The sequence below is a fragment of the Doryrhamphus excisus genome, linkage group LG3, assembly GCF_037039965.1.
Source record: "Doryrhamphus excisus strain RoL-2023G ecotype Guam linkage group LG3, RoL_Dexc_Guam_v1.1, whole genome shotgun sequence".
Classification (NCBI taxonomy): domain Eukaryota; kingdom Metazoa; phylum Chordata; class Actinopteri; order Syngnathiformes; family Syngnathidae; genus Doryrhamphus; species Doryrhamphus excisus.
Window position 1 is genome coordinate 21,014,781 of NC_136359.1, and position 18,748 is coordinate 21,033,528.

Here is an 18,748-nt window from a genome sequence, read left to right on the forward strand (position 1 = left end):
TATAAACTTTTCCAGACATTCCAGATCTCAATTCATCTCAGTTAAGTCATGAGAATCACTTTTTTATACAGAGCCATGTCGGTTTGGATTTTTTTCATTCATTCATTCATTTTCTACCGCTTTTTCCTCACAAGAGTCACAGGGTATGCTGGAGCCTATCCCAGCTGTCTTTGGGCGAGAGGCGGGGTACACCCTGGACTGGTCACCAGCCAATCACAGGGCACATATAGACAAACAACTTTTAAGGAGTTGTTTTTTTATACTCATATTGGTACATGTTTATATATTTGAGTATGAAGTTGCTGTATGATGACTTTAGTGACTGCTATATTGTTATATACAATATTTTTATACACTATACTGTTATATACAATCACAAGGCACATATAGACAAACAACCATTCACACTCACATTCATACCTATGGACAATTTGGAGTCGCCAATTAACCTAGCATGTTTTTGGAATGTGGGAGGAAACCGGAGTACCCGGAGAAAACCCACACATGGGGAGAACATGTGAACTCCACACAGAGATGACCGGGGGTGGGGTTTGGATTTTTTTTCTCCCTTAATAGTAGAATTTTTTTTTTTTGTATTCAGTTGTGTTGTCATTGACTAATATTTACATTTGTTAGATGATCTGCAACATTTAAGTGTGCAAAAAAATAATCAATCAGGAAGTGGGCAAACACACACACTGCATACGTTTTTAAAATTATCACTTTTTTTTTCTTTTTTCCAATCAAAATATTTCAAAATAAGACATTTTAGAGCTGTAGCTATAGTCCCATGAAATTGTGAAATTTGTGAATTTCAAGTAAAAAGTATCAGTATAGGCAACACTGGTTCTGTATTCACTTGGTATCGGATTAATACCCAAATTCGCAATATCGCTTACTCCTACACATGAAACAAGTGTGGAATGTTCCAATACTAGCTTTTCAATATGATTCCTTTGAGTAATCTGAGAGGATTTCAAACAGATTATATAATACATAACACACTATAACAAATGTAAACACATCAGCAACATTGTGCTTAAATCACCCATTTGATGAACACCAGTCGCTAGCAATCGGTCATAAATTATGTTTTTTATGAAAAAAAATGGGGTCTGATGTGCATTTATTAAGATATGCCACCCAACCAACGTCATGTCAGCCTTGGGGATCAGCAGGGGATAATGGTATTTAGATGTCCTGTAAGCACATGGATCCTCTCAGTCAGCAACATTAATGGGGGCATGAGGCATCCTGCTCATGTCCTCCACGCTTAGGTAAAAGGGTATTAGACTGAAGTAATGGTGGCAGGTTTGAGTCCTCTGTCTGCTCTCCTGCCTGGACACTGACATGGGGAGCACCAGCAAGGTGGTCCAGTTCTTCAACAGAAGACAGAGTCTTTTCCCAAACTACAAAGTCACAAATTCCGACATCAATCGAAGATCATCCGAGACTGTTTATCCGTCATCAACGGAGAAGTGCGTGCGGACATGGAACTCCATGCAAGAACTGAGCAAAGACATCTACGACATCTACACTGAGTATGAAGATGAAGATGATGATGCTCAGCCTGTTTCTTCCAGGCAAATATGCCCATCCAAGAATTACATGATCAACATCAACGTTGGTGGGAAACCTTTTCAGATTGCCTACAAGATGGCGGCCCGGTACCCTAAAACCAGAATAGGGCGTCTGGCCACTTATACCGACCACAACATGAAGCTGGATCTGTGCGATGACTACATCGTCAACAACAATGAATTCTTCTTCGACAGAGATCCCGACGTCTTTCACAGCATCTTCAATTTCTACCGGACAGGCGTGCTGTGGATCAAGGATGAGCTTTGCCCCCGAAACTTTCTGGAGGAGATCAACTACTGGGGGGTGAGGATAAAGAACACTCACCGCTGCTGCCGCATCTCCTTCGAGGAGCGTCAGGACGAGCTTAACGAGCAACTGAAGATCCAAAGGGAGCTGGAGGCTGAAGTGGAGATTGAGGAGAACGAGGAACTCTTTCAAGATATGTTCATGGGCCAGAAGCGACGAGCCATCTGGAACTTGATGGAGAAGCCATTTTCTTCAATTAAAGCCAAGCTGATGGCGGTGGCGTCTAGTCTCTTTGTGCTTATCTCCTTGGTGGCCATGACATTGAACACGGTGGAGGAGATGCAGTACAGGACTCCAATGGGGCAGCTCAGTGGAAAGACCTACTGGGAGTACGTGGAGTCAATGTGTATTGCTTTCTTCACTATGGAGTATCTGCTACGCCTGATGTCCACCCCTGACCTCAGAGCCTTCAGCAGGAGCGTTCTCAACACCGTGGACCTGATCGCTATCCTGCCTCAGTACCTGCAGGCCATTCTGGAGTTCTTTGACAACGAAGAAAACTATATGAAGCACGAGGCCGACATGCAAGCGGTGGGGCAGGTGGGAAAGCTTGGTCAAGTTCTACGGATCATGAGACTGATGCGGATCTTTCGTATCTTGAAGCTGGCACGACACTCCACGGGCCTGCGGGCGTTCGGCTTCACTCTGCGCCAGTGCTATCAACAAGTGGGCTGCCTGTTCCTTTTCATTGCCATGGGGATCTTCAGCTTCTCTGCCATGGTTTATACCGTGGAGCACGACATGCCTCATACCAACTTCACCAGCATTCCTCACGCATGGTGGTGGGCATCTGTGAGTACTGGATGTCTTTATCAAATGTAATGTTCCACTGGGGTTAGCGTGACGACCTCACAGCTAGGAGACCAGGGTTCAATTCCACCCTCTGCCATCTCTGTGTGGAGTTTGCACGTTCTCACCGTGCATGCGTGGGTTTTTTTCCGGGTACTCCGGTTTCCTCCCACATTCCAAAAACATGCTAGGTTAATTGGCGACTCCAAATTGTCCATAGGTATGAATGTGAGTGTGAATGGTTGTTTGTCTTTATGTGCCCTGTGATTGTATATAACAGTATAGTGTATAAAAATATTGTATATAACAATATAGCAGTCACTAAAGTCATCATACAGCAACTTCATACTCAAATATATAAACATGTATCAATATGAGTATAAAAAACCAACTCCTTAAAAGTTTTCCCATACTGTATTGCATCTGAGCAATGCATTCATTGGGGTGCTGCAATGACGTTAGCCCCTCTCTGGGCTCCTCAAATAAAAACACACATCATCAAAAGTATAAGATGCAGATGTATTTACTACACTAAAACGGTCTGAAAGTTTAATGAATGTTAAGGAATGTTTTCTTCCCACATTCCAAAAACATGCTAGGCTAATTGGCGACTCCAAATTGTCCATAGGTATGAATGTGAAGTGCACAAATTTGTCTGTTTTCGATGTCGCTTATCCTGTTCTGGGTCACCCATCACAGCCTATACAGCCTGGACTGGTTACCAGTCAATCACAGGATACATTGGTGAAATAACATACACACACATACGCCTGGCTATTTACCCTAATGCACAAAATACTGTGTGACTTGCTTCTTCCTTCTCTTCCCAGAGGATTGAGAGTGAAGGTTTTTTACAGTCCAACTAAGCTTTTTGTAGGGGTTATCGTCCGGGACCACCAACAAAAGATCAAAAGTCAAATTTATATATAATTTATATATATTTATATTAATTCATATTTATATATTTTTGACACATGGATGGCTCCTTCACCTTCTTCAAACTGAATTCAGATCAACGTTTGCTATAAAAGTGACTCTAGAACTCTCCTCTTCTCTTTTCAATATGCCTCACACACTTCATTCATTCATTCATTCATTTTCTACCGCTTATTCTCACGAGGGTCGCAGGGGGTGCTGGAGCCTATCCCAGCTGTCTTTGGGCGAGAGGCGGGTTACACCCTGGACTGGTCGCCAGCCAATCACAGGGCACATATAGACAAACAACCATTCACACTCACATTCATACCTATGGACAATTTGGAGTCACCAATTAACCTAGCATGTTTTTGGAATGTGGGAGGAAACCGGAGTACCTGGAGAAAACCCACGCATGCACGGGGAGAACATGCAAACTCCACACAGAGATGGCCGAGGGGCCTCACACACTTATTAAATGCATTTTAAATATAAAATGTATAGGTTTACGTATTAATGATAATGTAAGATGATTGATAACATACGGAATCAGAGTCACAATGTAGAAGTTACTTTTGCCATCACAGAGGGGCAGACTTCCTTATATGCTTCATAGTTAGGAAGCACTTTGGGCATGTGACCAATCACAGTGGAGTGGGCATGCTTGGAGGCGGGCCATAAATTAAAACAGATCGTTTTGGCAGGAAGCACATCAAAGGAAACAGCTGGAATAGGTGCAGATTCTGGAAAATCTCAAACGTTTTCTGTGTGGGTTATTGTGTGTAGCTGCTCTATAGGACACTACAACTCAATACAAAGGGTAAAAAAATGAGCATAATAGATCCCATTTAAAATAATGAAAAGCAAGTTGCTAAAAAACTAAACATTTCTGCCTGACATGAAGATGCTTCTGATGCTTCTCACAGGTCAGCATTTCCACGGTGGGATACGGCGACATCTACCCAGAAACCATCCTGGGCCGCCTTTTCGCTTTCATCTGCATCGCTTTTGGAATCATCCTCAACGGTCTGCCCATATCCATCCTCTTCAACAAGTTCTCAGACTACTACTCCAAACTCAAGTCCAATCAGTACACGGCCTCCTTGAAGAATCGAGGGAAAGTAAGGTTTGCCAAGCGGACCGCACAGAAACTCAACCACTGCTTTGGAAATGGCCACTGTCATGCAAACTAAACTGGAATTGGCTTGGAGAACTGTGTGGAGGTTCAGTGAGATCCTCTGCTAGGTTGCCTGAATGAACCTGACAAGGCAGGCTGGAAAAGAAACTTCATTATATTAAAGACTGAACTTTTGCAACCAGAAGTTATATTTTTATATTGTTCTCAGTACAATAGATTTACATTAATGAACTTAGTCTTATATTATTACCCTGGACCACTGAATCCATCATGACTTCTTAATCAAATATACACATGGCAGAGACTACAGTATGGGAGACCACTGTTATTGTGTTACTACATTACTACAGCGGTAGCAGTCAACAATTGTAGCATCCTGGGTTTCTTTCTTGCAGCATAAATAGTCTGGTTTCAATTAGGATGACACAGCATGTCAAGAGAATAAGAACATGCGGTATATGTTCTGGGTTTTGATGGATGATCACAAGAAAAGAGCATCCTATGATCCTAAGCAGCATGTAAATGTCCCCCGTCTTTGTTGATGCAGTGTAATAAACCTGATTGTTTTTAATATGTGTACATTCAGCTGTTTTTTAACCAGTTCAATGGTAATGTTCAACACAAACCGCCGTTGACATTTGAGTGAAAGGTTTTGCAAACATTCTTCTTAATGTCCACACGAGGGCAGCATTACAACAATGACAGAAGAGATCAAGAAGAAATCACATTCTTGCCACATACTTGATGCTCACATTCAGCATCAGTTCTTGAAGGTATCTCATCATTTCACTCAGACAGCAAACCGGACATCCTATATCATAGATAAACAACATGGGGGGGGGGGGGCAAGTCAGGGAGGGTGAAATGAAAGGGTAGACAAGTTGTCAAAGAGAGGTGATGAGAAGGGAACTGATGTGAATCGAAATGGAAGAAATAGCACTAAAAGGACTACTGATCACGGGTGGAAGGACATACCAAAGGAAGTTGTTTGAGGAATTTATGTATAGGAATAATATTATAATATAATATATATATATATATGTGTGTGTGTGTGTGTGTGTGTATATATACACACACAAATATAAAAATAAATGTTATATATATATATATATATATATATATATAAACACACACACAAATATAGAAATGTTTATATAAATGTGTGTGTATATATATACACACATAGAAACAATTCGTATGTTTCCCCTGTGGCACTCGTGGGCTCGTGCCTGCAGAGCTAAGACACAACTGAAGGGGGGCGCTAATTCACCAAAGTAATAGTTGCCATCTGCCATAAACACAACAAGAAGAAGCAGTAGCAGACTTTCTTCCCACAATCCTCTGCGGTGGTAAAGTGACCTCTGCTGCTAGCCTCGATTAAGCAATGGCTCCCCCGGTTGCCGTGTCTCCATTGATTAAGGTTAGTGTTCCTTAACATTCTGTACAGTATACTATTTGTATTTTGTTGATGTAGTTATATTTTTCCGTAGTTCAGCAGTCGCACAGAGTCAGTAGCTAACGCGCGAGCTAGCTAACGTTAGCTGTCACTGAGCAAGGTATTCCAGCACAATGACTATCAAAGTCACATAGTAACATTTGTGTTGCTTCCCCCTGAAACGGTGGTAATGTTAAAGCTTGTCCACTTGTGCAAATGCTATGATTTAATCTCGACTTGTTTCAATGAAGATGCTGGATAAGACTCAGTTGTCATTGCAGTTAACTGGCGTGTGTGAATGTCTAGTAGCTTAACCTAGTACAGGGGTCGGCAACCTTTACTATCAAAAGAGCCATTTTCAAACAGTTCAAACATCTTATAAACATTTAAAAGTGTGTACCTTTTGTGAATTGAACCAGTTGTAACGACAGAAAACAACAAATACCTGGGAGAACCTAGCATCCTGTCCGCTCATTGATGGGTCAATAAAACTCCTGCTGATTGGTCCTTTCTGGGCGCAACATCGCGGATCGCGTCGTGATTCGCAAGCCAACGTGTGCATGACGACGTACACAAGCATATAATTGAACACGCACATATTTCGCGTGTTGTTTGCAGAGCCTTTCAATAATCGTCCTGTCACGTAGGTCCCATTCGAAAATCAATGGACGAGGCGTTTGTGGCGCACATCAGTGAGATGTGGTCGCTAGTTGTGCGCAGGGTAGGCTGCAGGGACAACCACTGTTAACATATGTAGATGTATGTTAAAATGACAAATTTTCAGAACATATTGAAAATGTCTTTCAGCGTTTTGTTTCTCGCCACGTATGAAGCACAAATGTAAGCCAGTGGAGCAGAGAAGACAAAGAAAGGCATGTGTCTGCAGAATTAACAACTCTATTTCTTAATGGGGGGGATATATTGATGGTTACTTTACTATGTTGGGGGAGAAGACGTGTCTGTCACGACTCAATTGAAGCGGGCAGCCAAACACCCACTTCCCCCTCCATTTTTCGTGCTCAGCCAGGATGTAGTCACAATCTCACAGAAAGTCTCCTTAAAAAACAAAAATTAAATCATGTGCATTTTCCCCACTTGGTATATTAAAAAATATAACAGAGACTGAAGAGCTGCAAGCGGCTCCAGACCTAATGCTTGAGATGACACCTGTCCTTGTTGGTGCTCACTGCAACTTTATGAATTAAATTTCAATGTGACCACCAAATTGTGGTCCTCAAAGTCCTCATAATCTGTCAGTGTTGTCACCTGTGTCATTCACATTTCTATTCCAGACTGCCAGGTATTCGGCTTTGATTGTTGGTATCTTCTATGGCAAAAGGAGATATGGTAAGTTGTCCAAAACGTAGCTACTGCAATACTTAATTCTGTGATTTTTGTAGAATTGTTCCTAAATACATGTTGCTGTGCTCAGAAAACCTGAAGCCTATTGCAGCTGAGGAGAGGAGGATCGAAGAGGAGGAGAAGAAGGTCCGTGAGGAGCAGGAGCGCATTGCCAAGCAGATAGCAGAAGGTACCGTTTTCATTTTTAAACATGTTTGTTTTTCACGTGGGCACTAATGTAAAATTTTCTCTCTGCACAGCGAATGAAGACACCATTCTGAAGTAGACCATCACTTACTTCCCTGGACAATTTTCAGTACTCCCTCTCATTCTAATTAGGAAAACCCTCTGTTAATTAATGGCTCCTGAACTCCAAACTGATTGCAACGGAAGCTGCACCCTCTAAATATTAAGTTCAGATTTGTTAATAAACCATGTCACAAACACTCATTGTAGTCTTTTTAATATGCATGCTAACTACTCACCCAACCACTGGTACTGCATGTTTAGCATAATTATTCAACTAAGAATGCTATTCACAAATGTGTTTGGTGAAAATATTGGAACATATAGACTTCATTTAAGAAGACGGATGCAAGTATAGCAGCCTAATATCTCCTGAATTTGCAAATAAAAATAAATTTGATAGATGTAGGATGGATGGGTATAGCATTTTATTAAAATAACATTCCACTGACCAACAACCAACAATGGTTGGTTAGAAACTTGTTCCAAATATTTATGTATATATGTTTGATATAGTCATTTAAAGTGCAGATTTAGACGATGTATTCCTTTTGTATATACAGTAGATATGTTGCTGGTGAACTACTGGAAACATTTGGTCTGTAGATGACAACATGCTAGATAAGCATAACTAGTGCTCATAGTGACAAAGATGAGTTAATACTGCTTAACATCACATGTCTGTTTCTCACAGATCCAAGCGGCAGACTAATCTTACCTCACATGAACCTGTCCCAAGTTAACAATAGCTCTGCACACACACGCCAAGCTGTCTACATTTAGCACCTATACCTACTGTTGTCAAAAATAGATTATAACATTTTTTACAATGGGATTCATTTTTTGTAATAAGTTTTATGTACAGTAGGATAACCTTGATCCCTAACCACGCCATGAGGTACACCTGCACTATAGAACTATTATAATCAACACAGTCAAAGGGTTCTTGTAACCGCACATCAAGTCCCTCGGTATTTATAGACAAGTTACTTAACAGAACAAGCCATAGCCAACAGGTACACCTGAGCCTCTGCTTCATCACCTTAAAAACGTGTCCATATCTCAACAAAGCGTGTTTGCTGACTTTTATCGTAAATACATATGTATCAGTGTGTTATATCAATACGAGTTTACAAAGTGAGAGATTTAAACCAGTGATAATACTCAAATTCTGGAAGAATATACAGTGGATTTTCACATATTCACAATTCAGAATTCACTACCTTGATGAAAAACGTGACAATGATGGTAACACTTGTTTTGCACGGAAAGTAGTCAAGACGCAAATTTCAACTAGCCTGAGGAGGCGGTCTTTGTATGCAGCGAATCAGCTTGATTTTTAGACCTTTACTCACACATCACAAACCAACAGGAGCTCAATACAAAGGGTCGAAAAATGAGCATAATAGGTCCCCTTAAATATTTTGACTTTATTCCCAAAATATTCCCTTTTTTCTTCAAAGTAATTTTCCAAAAAATACAATTTTATTTGCTGTTTTGTTTGTTTCTCATAATATTAATACTTGTAAAAAATTCATTGAATATTTCAAACATATGCTTCCTGAAAATAGTATAATGCCAGATTGCCATAAAATTTGGTACATATTTTTGGGAGGCGGACCAGCATCTATGTAAAATTTGAGCAAGATTGGTTGAAAAACACACAATGTAATTGTACCACACAGACTATGCGGGTATATACATAGATGCTTACTCACTAATGTACTTGTAAAACAATAAATACTTTATACTTAATTTACAACCCACAAGGCATGCTGAGTAACTTCCTGTTGGGGAAGTGTTGCAGTTGCGGTGATGAGGGCATTAATGTATCTAACTACACCAACAATTAACTATAATTAACATGTGATGATTTTGTCTCTTTGGATTTAGTCACTGATAGTCACAATATTATCATTTATCATGACTGTTAGATAATTTATTTACATTGACTACAACTATGACTCCTATTGTTATGCCACTTCATTGTTTTCCTATGTATTTGAAACAGACAAAGAATACATTTGGAACATAGGAAGTCAACAAATGTAGTATTAAATAAACTTAGCTTTTCCCCACTCCTTTATGGACATGTACAATTTAGAATTTTCTATGTGATGTAATTCAATGTAAATTAAACCATTGCCAACACTGATATGACTTCATTTACATGGAGGCATAAGAAAACACCACACCACGTGGAAAAACAGATTGCCCATGTGCCTTGAGGCTCAGACTGATTCTTCCCTCCAGCGCATCTGCCATTATGTACTGTATGTTCTTATGTAGCCCTGCAAACAATTACATAAAGCCTATGTATACACTGCTGAATGTGAGGGTTCACCAGCTTATGTCGGGGGATTTTGTTAAATGGATTAACGGTAGATTTACACTCTGTATTTAGGTTGAAGACATGAAAATAAACTATGCGTCACAGTCTGCGTCGGGTATAAAAAGCTGCAATGTTTGTTTGTCGATCACAACTCTGAACCGGACCTTCCTGCTTCAGCTTCACTTTATACCTAAGGTAGGATGATGGGGCTTGGGGCCTTGGGGGGGGAAGAGGCAGACAAGCAAATATGGAGTAGATATTAATCTTATAATGACAACAAAGAGCAAACTAAATTAATGTGTTCACTTCATTCTCGTCTAGAATGGACTTCCAAATGTTTGCCCTGGTAATGTTGCTCCTCGCTAGTGTGGAGCAGAGCCTGGCCGACTGTGTGGTGGACAGCTTCACGGTCAAGCAAGACTTTGACCCCCAAAGAGTAAGTCCACATCCTTTCTTTCAGGGAAAGACACATTCAGCAATTGAAGGTCATGGATAAACACAACTACTTCTAGTTGTTCCCACTTCTACTGCATCAGAAAACAGCATACTTTATTTTCCCCTCAACAGTATGCAGGGAAATGGTACGCCCTGCAGAAGAAGGATCCTGAGGGCTTGTTCCTGCAGGACAACATCTCTGCTGAGTACACTGTTGGAGATGATGGCGCTATGGTGGCTTCATCCAGGGGCAGAGTCACTCTGTTTGGGTGAGCACTGGTTGTTGTTGTTGTTGCATGGGTTTAAAGCACTGAGAGATTCCTACATGCAAATGGGAACTTTTTCTTTCCTTCTGTACCAGTTTCTGGGTGGTGTGTGCTGACATGGCAGCTCAGTACACAGTGCCTGACCCCGGAAACCCAGGAAAGATGTTCATGAACTACCAGGGACTGGCCAGCTATCTGTCCAGTGGAGGTAAGGTTAATAGTTCCACGATAAACTATAGTTCTACTTCATCTGCAATATGTGCAAATGCTTTACTCCATCACTAGATTGTTATTGTTGGCCATTTTTCGGTGAATATTTTTATGAGAATATAACCACACAGTAGATATATTGATGTAAAAAAGTATAAACAAAAACTACTGTGTTAAGTGTGACCTCCTATTAAAGCGTGAATCATTGCACAGTAACAATTCAACATTTACCGCCCTGCAATTCACTAATTTTAAGGCAAAAAAAATCCACGTTTTCTGCTGAAACATCTCATTCATCCGAAGTCTGTAATAAAATATAATATATTAATATATAAATTATAATATATAATTGCAATACTCACTTTTATTGTTGATTTTATTGATTAACATCAACATAAAGCTAGCTGTGTGTCAAAAACACACATTTATTTTTACTTTAGTGACTATTATTACTCAGTTTTTTGAATGTAACCCCTGCAAAAATCCTATATCAACTGTACTACTCTTCCATACTTATTTAGCATGCAGCACAGACTGTACATGACAGCGTCAACTTAAATAAATCTAAAATACATCAAAATTCAGGCAACACTGCACCACAGTATACAGTTGTAAGAATTTGTAATCTCTCTAAAATCTAAATGGAATTGAACCCTAATTCATGTCATTACTTAAGGCATGTATCCCCAATTTGTACTGTTTTACTGTATCAAAAATGAATGAAATAATGAAACTAGTAAGCAGCAGGGTAGAGAAATAAAATAAAAATAGTGGCACAAAGGCACAATGTAAACAGAAAAGGCTGAAATGTTGATATTAATAACTAATAACAGCATAGTGCTTTGTATTTAAATGTTTATACACTAGTAATGTTTAATGATTTGTTAGCTCTTTTAATCCTTGATTTTTCAGTATGTGGCTGTTGGTGGAAAAGTTTGGACACCCCTGTCCTATAGTGTTTACACATATGTTCACATTTTTCAATGTATTCAATGAATGCAGGCTGCTCTTTCTACTCTGTGGTCTCCCAGGTGACAACTACTGGGTCATCGACACAGACTACGACAACTACGCCATCACTTATGCCTGCCGCACCCTGAAGGAGGACGGAAGCTGCGAAGACGGCTATGCCCTGGTCTTCTCACGTAACCCCCGTGGCCTGTCACCTCCTATTCAGAGAATCGTGCGCCAAAAACAGGAGGAAATCTGCATGGCGGGACAGTTCCAGCCTGTGCTGCAGTCCGGTATGTGTTTCTTTTTTTGTTGTTCCATTTTACATGTTGTAATATAACAATTAATTTTGCTTCTCTTCTTCACTTTTATCAGGAGCTTGCTAAACTCCAACCAGGCTCATAGCAGGGAGGAAGTCAACACTCCAGATTCAACTGTAACACCTGAAATTCTGTTTTATGACAGACCATGCATTAATTTCATGTTTGCCAAGGTGTAAATGCTACAGCATTTCAAGGCCAATTCTACTACTACCAGTTATTTATCTACTCCGACTAGAATGAATGTATTAAATGTAGAAAAATCCCCTTCTAAACAGCATTATCATTGTCACGTTGATGGGCAACATCTGTATTGTTTATTCATTCTGGACCAGTGGCAATAAATTTTGTAAGGAAACATGCAGTTGTCCTTGTGTATGTTTAAAATTGCGTCTGGAATTCTACTTAAAAGAAGCTTTTTCCTTTATTAAAACACAAAATCAATTCAATGACAAGAAAAGAACTAAGGGTTCTTAATATTTTCGTAATTCATTATAAAATAGATGTTTTATGTACGTCTCCAAAAAGTGAGCCATGTCTAAATCTCCCCCGAGTACCTCTCAGGCAGCGAGTACATGCCAGGCCTGCCCCAGTAGTCCACAGCTCGAACTCTGTACCAGCCGCACACTTCCTGGTCCACTATGGAACACAACAAGAAGGTCATTATTAATAGGGCTAATTCATTCATGATATGATTGAAAAGTCTTCATTTGATCCTTTTATGGAAGGAAGAAGCAACTGTAAAAATAAAAACAACTTCAAACACTGCAGAAGGATCTATATCTATAAATGTATATTTGTTGCACCCTACCACAAATACATACGTAACAAAAGAAGTGACAGAAAAATGTTAATTTGTATTTCTGAATATAATTGTTTTGTGTTCAGGTTTTTCTGCTTCATTTTTGTCTCCCATGGAATAAAGCATAAAAATGGCACGCACGAGTCATGGCCATTTATGCAAATTAGGCAATGATGTCATCAAGAGCACCTCCATCACAAATAGATTACAGTCCTGTGGGAAACACTGGACTCTAATTCATTTAGTTTTTGTCAAACTTTTTCAAAAACACTGAACTCTCTAACAGACAGCGTAGGTAAATTATATTGCCATTAGCATAGATTAAAGTAGCTTAGTATGTTTGAAAAATGTTTTCAAACAAAAAAATTATTTTTCTCAAGCCACTGCACCTCCTCTGAAGTCCTCCTCTGAAGGCAACTAAAATGACAACATATTGTTACTTGAAAATATTAAAAAAAAACATCTTACCAGGTGAATAGACATAGGATGTAAAAATTGTGTTGTGGCTATTAATCCTGCTGAACTCATTTTGACCTGCAGAGAATTCCACTTCAAACGTCAGAATGCACCTGCACGAGATTGAACATTTTAAGAATTGAACAACAAATCCTCCATGGATGAATTTCATTTCATACAGAATTAAGCATTCAGTTTGTGCGCCTACTTGGAATCTACACAGCCATCAGACCAGATAATGAGGACTTGACCTTTGGTGATCTTGATGAAGCGTAAGCCATTGACCTGGAAGGGAACATTTTGTAAGTACATGAACAGTACAGAACATGTCAGAACATGTCACAGCATCACCGTTCACGTTCAGTACTACTAACCTGGTTTGGAACTGCTTTCGGACGTGCACATATGTGTATCAGGAGCACGGAGGGAACACACAGTCTTGCCTTTAAAGTCAGAGTGTTGCCTGCAGGCACTGGCCAGGGTCCGTCAACAAGAGGGTCCTGACATGTTAGCAACACACATATAACCTTAATTACTACCTAATTATTATATTTATAATAACATCGAGATACAATATCCCTGCTATACTGAGACCACCCGTGAATGGCAAAAAAACGCATGTACAATAATTACGGTTAATTGAGTCTAGACTCAACGATGGTGAGTGAATTATCATAAAGTAGGATTTCTTATTTATAAATAATGTACATAATGTACAGGAAATGTACAAACCTGGGTGTTCCTGAGCTGTCTGAACTGGTCTACTGTGGGGTAGCTGGGACTTCCCATGCTCTGCCATTGATGATATGGGTTGCTGACATTATTGTCCATAAGATAGGTGACATACACAAGACCTGAGCACCAAAAAAGAGAGATATATGCATCATGTAAAAGTACTCCGTTGTAGCAGTGTAGTGGTTCTATTTGGTTCTATTCATCCTTCAGCTCATGTGGGATTGAGTTGGTGTTCTTTAATGAGTGATTAGAGTAGTCCATGACTGGCTCCATGTGTAAAGCGCCTTATTATTCTCGCCCAAGGATATATTCTAGTGAAGTGGTGATGTATAAACAAAAAGTGCATGCAAACAACCTGTGTGTGGCTCCAGTCCTCTCAGTGACACAGTGACATCATCAGTGTTGGTGGAGGTGCGGTTGTCGTCACTGTTGTAAACCAGCACAGTCGCTTGCCAGCTGTCTGGGCCCCATGGGAATTGGGGCTGGTGACTGCTTGCAAGAACTCCCACTGTGCTGTCATTGGTTCCTAAGGAGTTCAAAACCTGTGCCAGGACCTGTGTCTCACCTAGAGGAGGAATCACAACAGGAACATGATATACTGTACTGTGAAAACTTGGAATAACCCGAGCTATGCAATAATTAACAAGCCTTCACCTAGAAGAGCCAGGAGGCCCATGACAGTGAGGATGGGCTTCCTGATGAGCTGAACGTGAGGAGGCTGGGTGTTGTTCACTTGAAAGCGAGCGGTCAGTGTACGCTGAGTGAAGGGGTGTGGGTGATAGCTGAGAAAGGCGTTGTCATTGCTCAGAAGGGTGTAGTTCATGGTGCTGTTTGCTATTTTCAGATTCTGGTGCTGGCTGATCACCTGTTGAAAGGAAGAGTCATGATACACTTCCACAACATACACTTATGCTGAGATCAGAGTAACAACTTACTTTTATAAAAAATTATCTCACAACAGGCACAATAACAGTAGCATAATTATAATCATAATAATAACAAAGGGGCTGCACAGCGGTCGAGTGGTGAGCGCGCAGACCTCACAGCCAGGAGACCAGGGTTCAATTCCACCCTCGGCCATCTCTGTGTGGAGTTTGCATGTTCTCCCCGTGCATGCGTGGGTTTTCTTGGGGTACTCCAGTTTCCTCCCACATTCCAAAAACATGCTAGGTTAATTGGCAAATCCAAATTGTCCATAGGTATGAATGTGAGTGTGAATGGTTGTTTGTCTATATGGTTGAATGGTTGTTTGTGATTGCAGGGTGTACCCCGTCTCTCACCCAAAGACAGCTGGGATAGGCTCCAGCACCCCCCGCAACCCTCGCGAGGAAAAGCGGTAGAAAATGAATGAATGAATGAATAATAACAAAAGCCCCTGTTGTGTCTGTAACCCACATCAAGCTAAAACTCAACTCTGAATCCTCTATGTCACTTCCTGCTCTCCACACATCTGGAACACATTTACTGCGACACATCCAATAATTTTTTAAATTTCAATTCATGAATGGCTAATTTTCACTGATTATATCTACTATATTGGCTAAAATTGGTGTACAGGTGACCACAGGTGAGTTATTTGAATTCCAGAGGGCTCTAATAATGTTAAAAATAATGTTAAAAATAATGTTAAAAACATATTTAAAATAAACCTGATAAACAGGTTTTCTATGCTCTGACTGAAAATATATTCCACTTCCATAAGTCCTTCTTCCAAAAATTCCCTTATCATAATTGAGTCTAGAACCAATTAACCACGATAAACAAGGCATTCATTATTTTCTTTTCCACATTTTGTGAGAGAGAGTGGGGGGGATTTTCATCTATACAATATTGAGTGTAGTCTGCTTGCCTATAGCCATTTTCATCACATGTGTATGTGCCCCATGTTGTCCTAATGCCATTTTTTTTCTTGTCTAATACTTTACCCATCTGTTTTTATAATTAGGCCAAGATTTGTGGTCTGAAAAAGCATCAAATAGTCCCAAACTCTAATAACAATGTAGAGCTCAGGCAGAATTTATGATGATTTATAATGATAATGATAAGTTAACATCTTCCTATTTAAATGATTGTTGTTACCCTGGGCCCACCTTGCGCCTCACCTTGACCGCCATAGCAGCGTAGGTCACATCTGCTCTCCACTCCTGAGGCCTGGACCAGCCCACCAGTGGATCAGCCTCATCATTGTACACAGGCAGGTTGGAGAACATCGGAAAACGCTGATTTATCTCCTCCATTGTCTGAATCTCCTGCTGAAGGATGGGCATGGAGTAGCCTCCTCCCTGGAGGACAGAAGAATACAAAATTCTTGAGTGCACAATATTTTTATTACAGAAAAGAGAAGCGCACCTTCTTATGCAGAGCTATGTAATCAATCCGGACCCCTGTCTCTCCAGTGAAGTAGTTGGTGCCATTGTAGCAGTGTTGAAGCATTGCCCAACAGTAAGGCGAGTGTGGGGGCGAGTGACAGGAGTCTCCTGGACCTCCAAGCCTCAGTAGGTTGCTGGCAGCCCACAGACCCTCCGAACAGGCATCGTAGTAATTTAGGAATCCTTAGGTAAGTGGTGTAGATTAGTGATACATCGTACTGACAATGATTTACCATATTTTGGTATCAATTTTCAACACTGTTTGTCCTAATTAAGATTACGGGTGAGTTAGAGGCAGTGTACATACTGGACTTATACACAAACACCTATTAACACTCACATCCCCATACTCTATATGGATAATATAATGTAATTTAAAAATGTACTTACCTTGAATTGACATACTGACATTATCAAAGTCGTGGTTGTTGGGCTCGTTCCATGTTTCAAAGTTCCACTGAGAAACACTTCCAAGACCATATCTGTCTGCAAATCACAGTCAACATTTCCACAAAGTGATGGGCTATCCAATGCTAAATTTTGTGCAGAACACAATAATAATAATCACTCACTCACCAATGTACCTCTTGGCTATGAGATAAACCAGATTTTTCCACTTGAACACTTGAGCTTTGTCTTCAAAGTTGTTGAAGTAGTTTGAGACGCTGCCCATCAGTTCAAATCCTGAAAGCGTTGGGAGGGGGGGGGGTCACAAAGTGTGTTTATGCTCACCAGTTTTTGCCAACATCAGTCACCTCTAGTAGTGTGTTGAACATGCAAGTAAAAGGAACAAAGGCAGATAAAGTAGACCCCCGCTATTGGCAGTGGTTATGTTACAAGACCCTCCACAAATAGCAAAAGAACCTAAATAATGAACACACCCATAAACAACGTCTGCAACCCGGATGGAAATATGTGATTATACGAGGTTGTGAATTCAGAATCACAAATAAGTGGGATCTACTGTACATACAAAACAAATGTCTCATCTGTAATTCATCTTGAGGCTTTTCCCAGAGATAAATTACAGATGTGACAGTACGTTTTTCAGCCTGCTGAGTACATACAGTACCTGGTTGGAGTCCATTAACCCATAAGAGACTAATCAGCTGGTCCAGTTTTGTAAAATTGTAATGGGGTTGTCCTCCAATATCTCTGAAAGTACAGAGTAGACACTGACACTAACAACTCATAATAAGCAAGCATGGATTAGCAGCTGCTGTTTCACTTACTGTCCAGTGACCAGTTCCAACATCCAATGTATTCGAACCTGTTGGATTCCTCCATGGGGGACAGAGCCCACGTAGGCCAGGTTCTGTTGCTCGTCAATGCTCAGGTCATATTGGTGAGCCTGAGTGTGAGGGAGAGGAGGACTGCACACAACACATGACGATTGTTTAATTAACAACATAGCACTTGATTAGTTTCTGATATTTTAGAGTTAAACTATCTTTAAACAATAATTACACTACAATACATCATAATACACATTTTCATATTTGTAGTCAAGTAAAAAAAAACAATATACAATATAATAACACCTCTGTTAGAATGACTCAATTCTTTCTTTCCAGTATTGGTGTTGCTGGGATGAATAGTAAGATATTTATACATATATTAATATACGTTTACCAGAAACCTGTGCTTCTCCAGAAGTGTTTCAGTTGTGCTATGGGTCTTCCGAGGTCAACGGTGATGACAAAGGACGCGTAAGAGTAATCCGTCATGCATATTAGAAAAGCACAGACAAGCAGTGTTTTCCGCTGCATTTCTGGGAAGGAGCATTGAAAGCTCTATCAAACGCCCAAATTAAAAATACATTTTAAGAGCCTTTCAATAGTCCACTCGAAGAGTGTTAATGTTTGTAAATAAATAAAAAGTTTGTAGGTTTTAACAAAGGACCAAAACAAAACTTCATTGTAGTGTAATGCGAAGCAGTTGTAGTCAGCTGAGTGATGACGTATATTGCCCGCGACGCGCTTGTTTTTTTAACTCATTTTTTTATTTTGTAAAAAAAGTTTTATTATATTAATACAAAACATTAATACACAGACTGAGGGCTGTTAAAAACGTCGGTGAAAGTTATTTCAGAACAGTTTCAACTAGTGACAGATCCAAAAG

General features: G+C 40.1%; 4 protein-coding genes across 4 annotated transcripts; 3 read left to right on the forward strand and 1 right to left on the reverse strand.

The window, feature by feature from the left end:
* The first annotated feature begins 1,212 nt into the window (after window positions 1-1,212).
* LOC131128717 (potassium voltage-gated channel subfamily V member 2-like) lies at window positions 1,213-5,300 on the forward strand. The gene is made up of 2 exons (XM_058071822.2): window positions 1,213-2,679; window positions 4,518-5,300. The coding sequence occupies exons 1-2, from the start codon at window positions 1,351-1,353 to the stop codon at window positions 4,782-4,784; spliced, it is 1,596 nt and encodes a 531-aa protein (XP_057927805.2). The 5' UTR covers window positions 1,213-1,350; the 3' UTR covers window positions 4,785-5,300.
* Window positions 5,301-5,996: 696 nt separating this feature from the next.
* Window positions 5,997-7,951, forward strand: atp5meb (ATP synthase membrane subunit eb). Its single transcript, XM_058071823.2, has 4 exons — window positions 5,997-6,149; window positions 7,457-7,511; window positions 7,597-7,695; window positions 7,766-7,951. Exons 1-4 carry the CDS (start codon window positions 6,114-6,116, stop codon window positions 7,789-7,791), a joined length of 216 nt encoding a protein of 71 aa, XP_057927806.1. The 5' UTR covers window positions 5,997-6,113; the 3' UTR covers window positions 7,792-7,951.
* A 2,176-nt stretch (window positions 7,952-10,127) lies between these two features.
* Window positions 10,128-12,623, forward strand: LOC131127866 (purpurin-like). Its single transcript, XM_058070160.2, has 6 exons — window positions 10,128-10,278; window positions 10,405-10,519; window positions 10,651-10,787; window positions 10,880-10,992; window positions 12,026-12,238; window positions 12,321-12,623. Exons 2-6 carry the CDS (start codon window positions 10,406-10,408, stop codon window positions 12,329-12,331), a joined length of 588 nt encoding a protein of 195 aa, XP_057926143.1. The 5' UTR covers window positions 10,128-10,278; window position 10,405; the 3' UTR covers window positions 12,332-12,623.
* On the reverse strand, window positions 12,293-18,562 carry idua (alpha-L-iduronidase). The gene is made up of 14 exons (XM_058070158.2): window positions 18,260-18,562; window positions 17,860-18,000; window positions 17,700-17,782; window positions 17,204-17,311; window positions 17,018-17,113; window positions 16,608-16,810; window positions 16,361-16,540; window positions 14,913-15,123; window positions 14,614-14,823; window positions 14,256-14,377; window positions 13,898-14,023; window positions 13,732-13,808; window positions 13,536-13,636; window positions 12,293-12,904 (listed from the first exon to the last, which is right to left on the reverse strand). The coding sequence occupies exons 1-14, from the start codon at window positions 18,394-18,396 to the stop codon at window positions 12,804-12,806; spliced, it is 1,896 nt and encodes a 631-aa protein (XP_057926141.2). The 5' UTR covers window positions 18,397-18,562; the 3' UTR covers window positions 12,293-12,803.
* Between the last annotated feature and the right edge of the window lie 186 nt (window positions 18,563-18,748).

Excerpts from the sequence above, each read along its gene's own strand:
- idua (XM_058070158.2), bottom strand. The coding sequence starts at position 18,396 with ATGCAGCGGAAAACACTGCTTGTCTGTGCTTTTCTAATATGCATGACG. Across the intron at positions 16,811-17,017 it reads TGTCAGTATGTCAATTCAAG|GATTCCTAAATTACTACGAT; the intron begins GTAAGTACATTT and ends CACTTACCTAAG. Across the intron at positions 13,637-13,731 it reads GATGGCTGTGTAGATTCCAA|GTGCATTCTGACGTTTGAAG; the intron begins GTAGGCGCACAA and ends AATCTCGTGCAG.
- LOC131127866 (XM_058070160.2), top strand. The coding sequence starts at position 10,406 with ATGGACTTCCAAATGTTTGCCCTGGTAATGTTGCTCCTCGCTAGTGTG. Across the intron at positions 10,520-10,650 it reads AAGACTTTGACCCCCAAAGA|TATGCAGGGAAATGGTACGC; the intron begins GTAAGTCCACAT and ends TCCCCTCAACAG. Across the intron at positions 10,993-12,025 it reads CAGCTATCTGTCCAGTGGAG|GTGACAACTACTGGGTCATC; the intron begins GTAAGGTTAATA and ends GTGGTCTCCCAG.
- LOC131128717 (XM_058071822.2), top strand. The coding sequence starts at position 1,351 with ATGGGGAGCACCAGCAAGGTGGTCCAGTTCTTCAACAGAAGACAGAGT. Across the intron at positions 2,680-4,517 it reads ACGCATGGTGGTGGGCATCT|GTCAGCATTTCCACGGTGGG; the intron begins GTGAGTACTGGA and ends TGCTTCTCACAG.
- atp5meb (XM_058071823.2), top strand. The coding sequence starts at position 6,114 with ATGGCTCCCCCGGTTGCCGTGTCTCCATTGATTAAG. Across the intron at positions 6,150-7,456 it reads CCGTGTCTCCATTGATTAAG|ACTGCCAGGTATTCGGCTTT; the intron begins GTTAGTGTTCCT and ends TTTCTATTCCAG. Across the intron at positions 7,512-7,596 it reads CTATGGCAAAAGGAGATATG|AAAACCTGAAGCCTATTGCA; the intron begins GTAAGTTGTCCA and ends TGCTGTGCTCAG.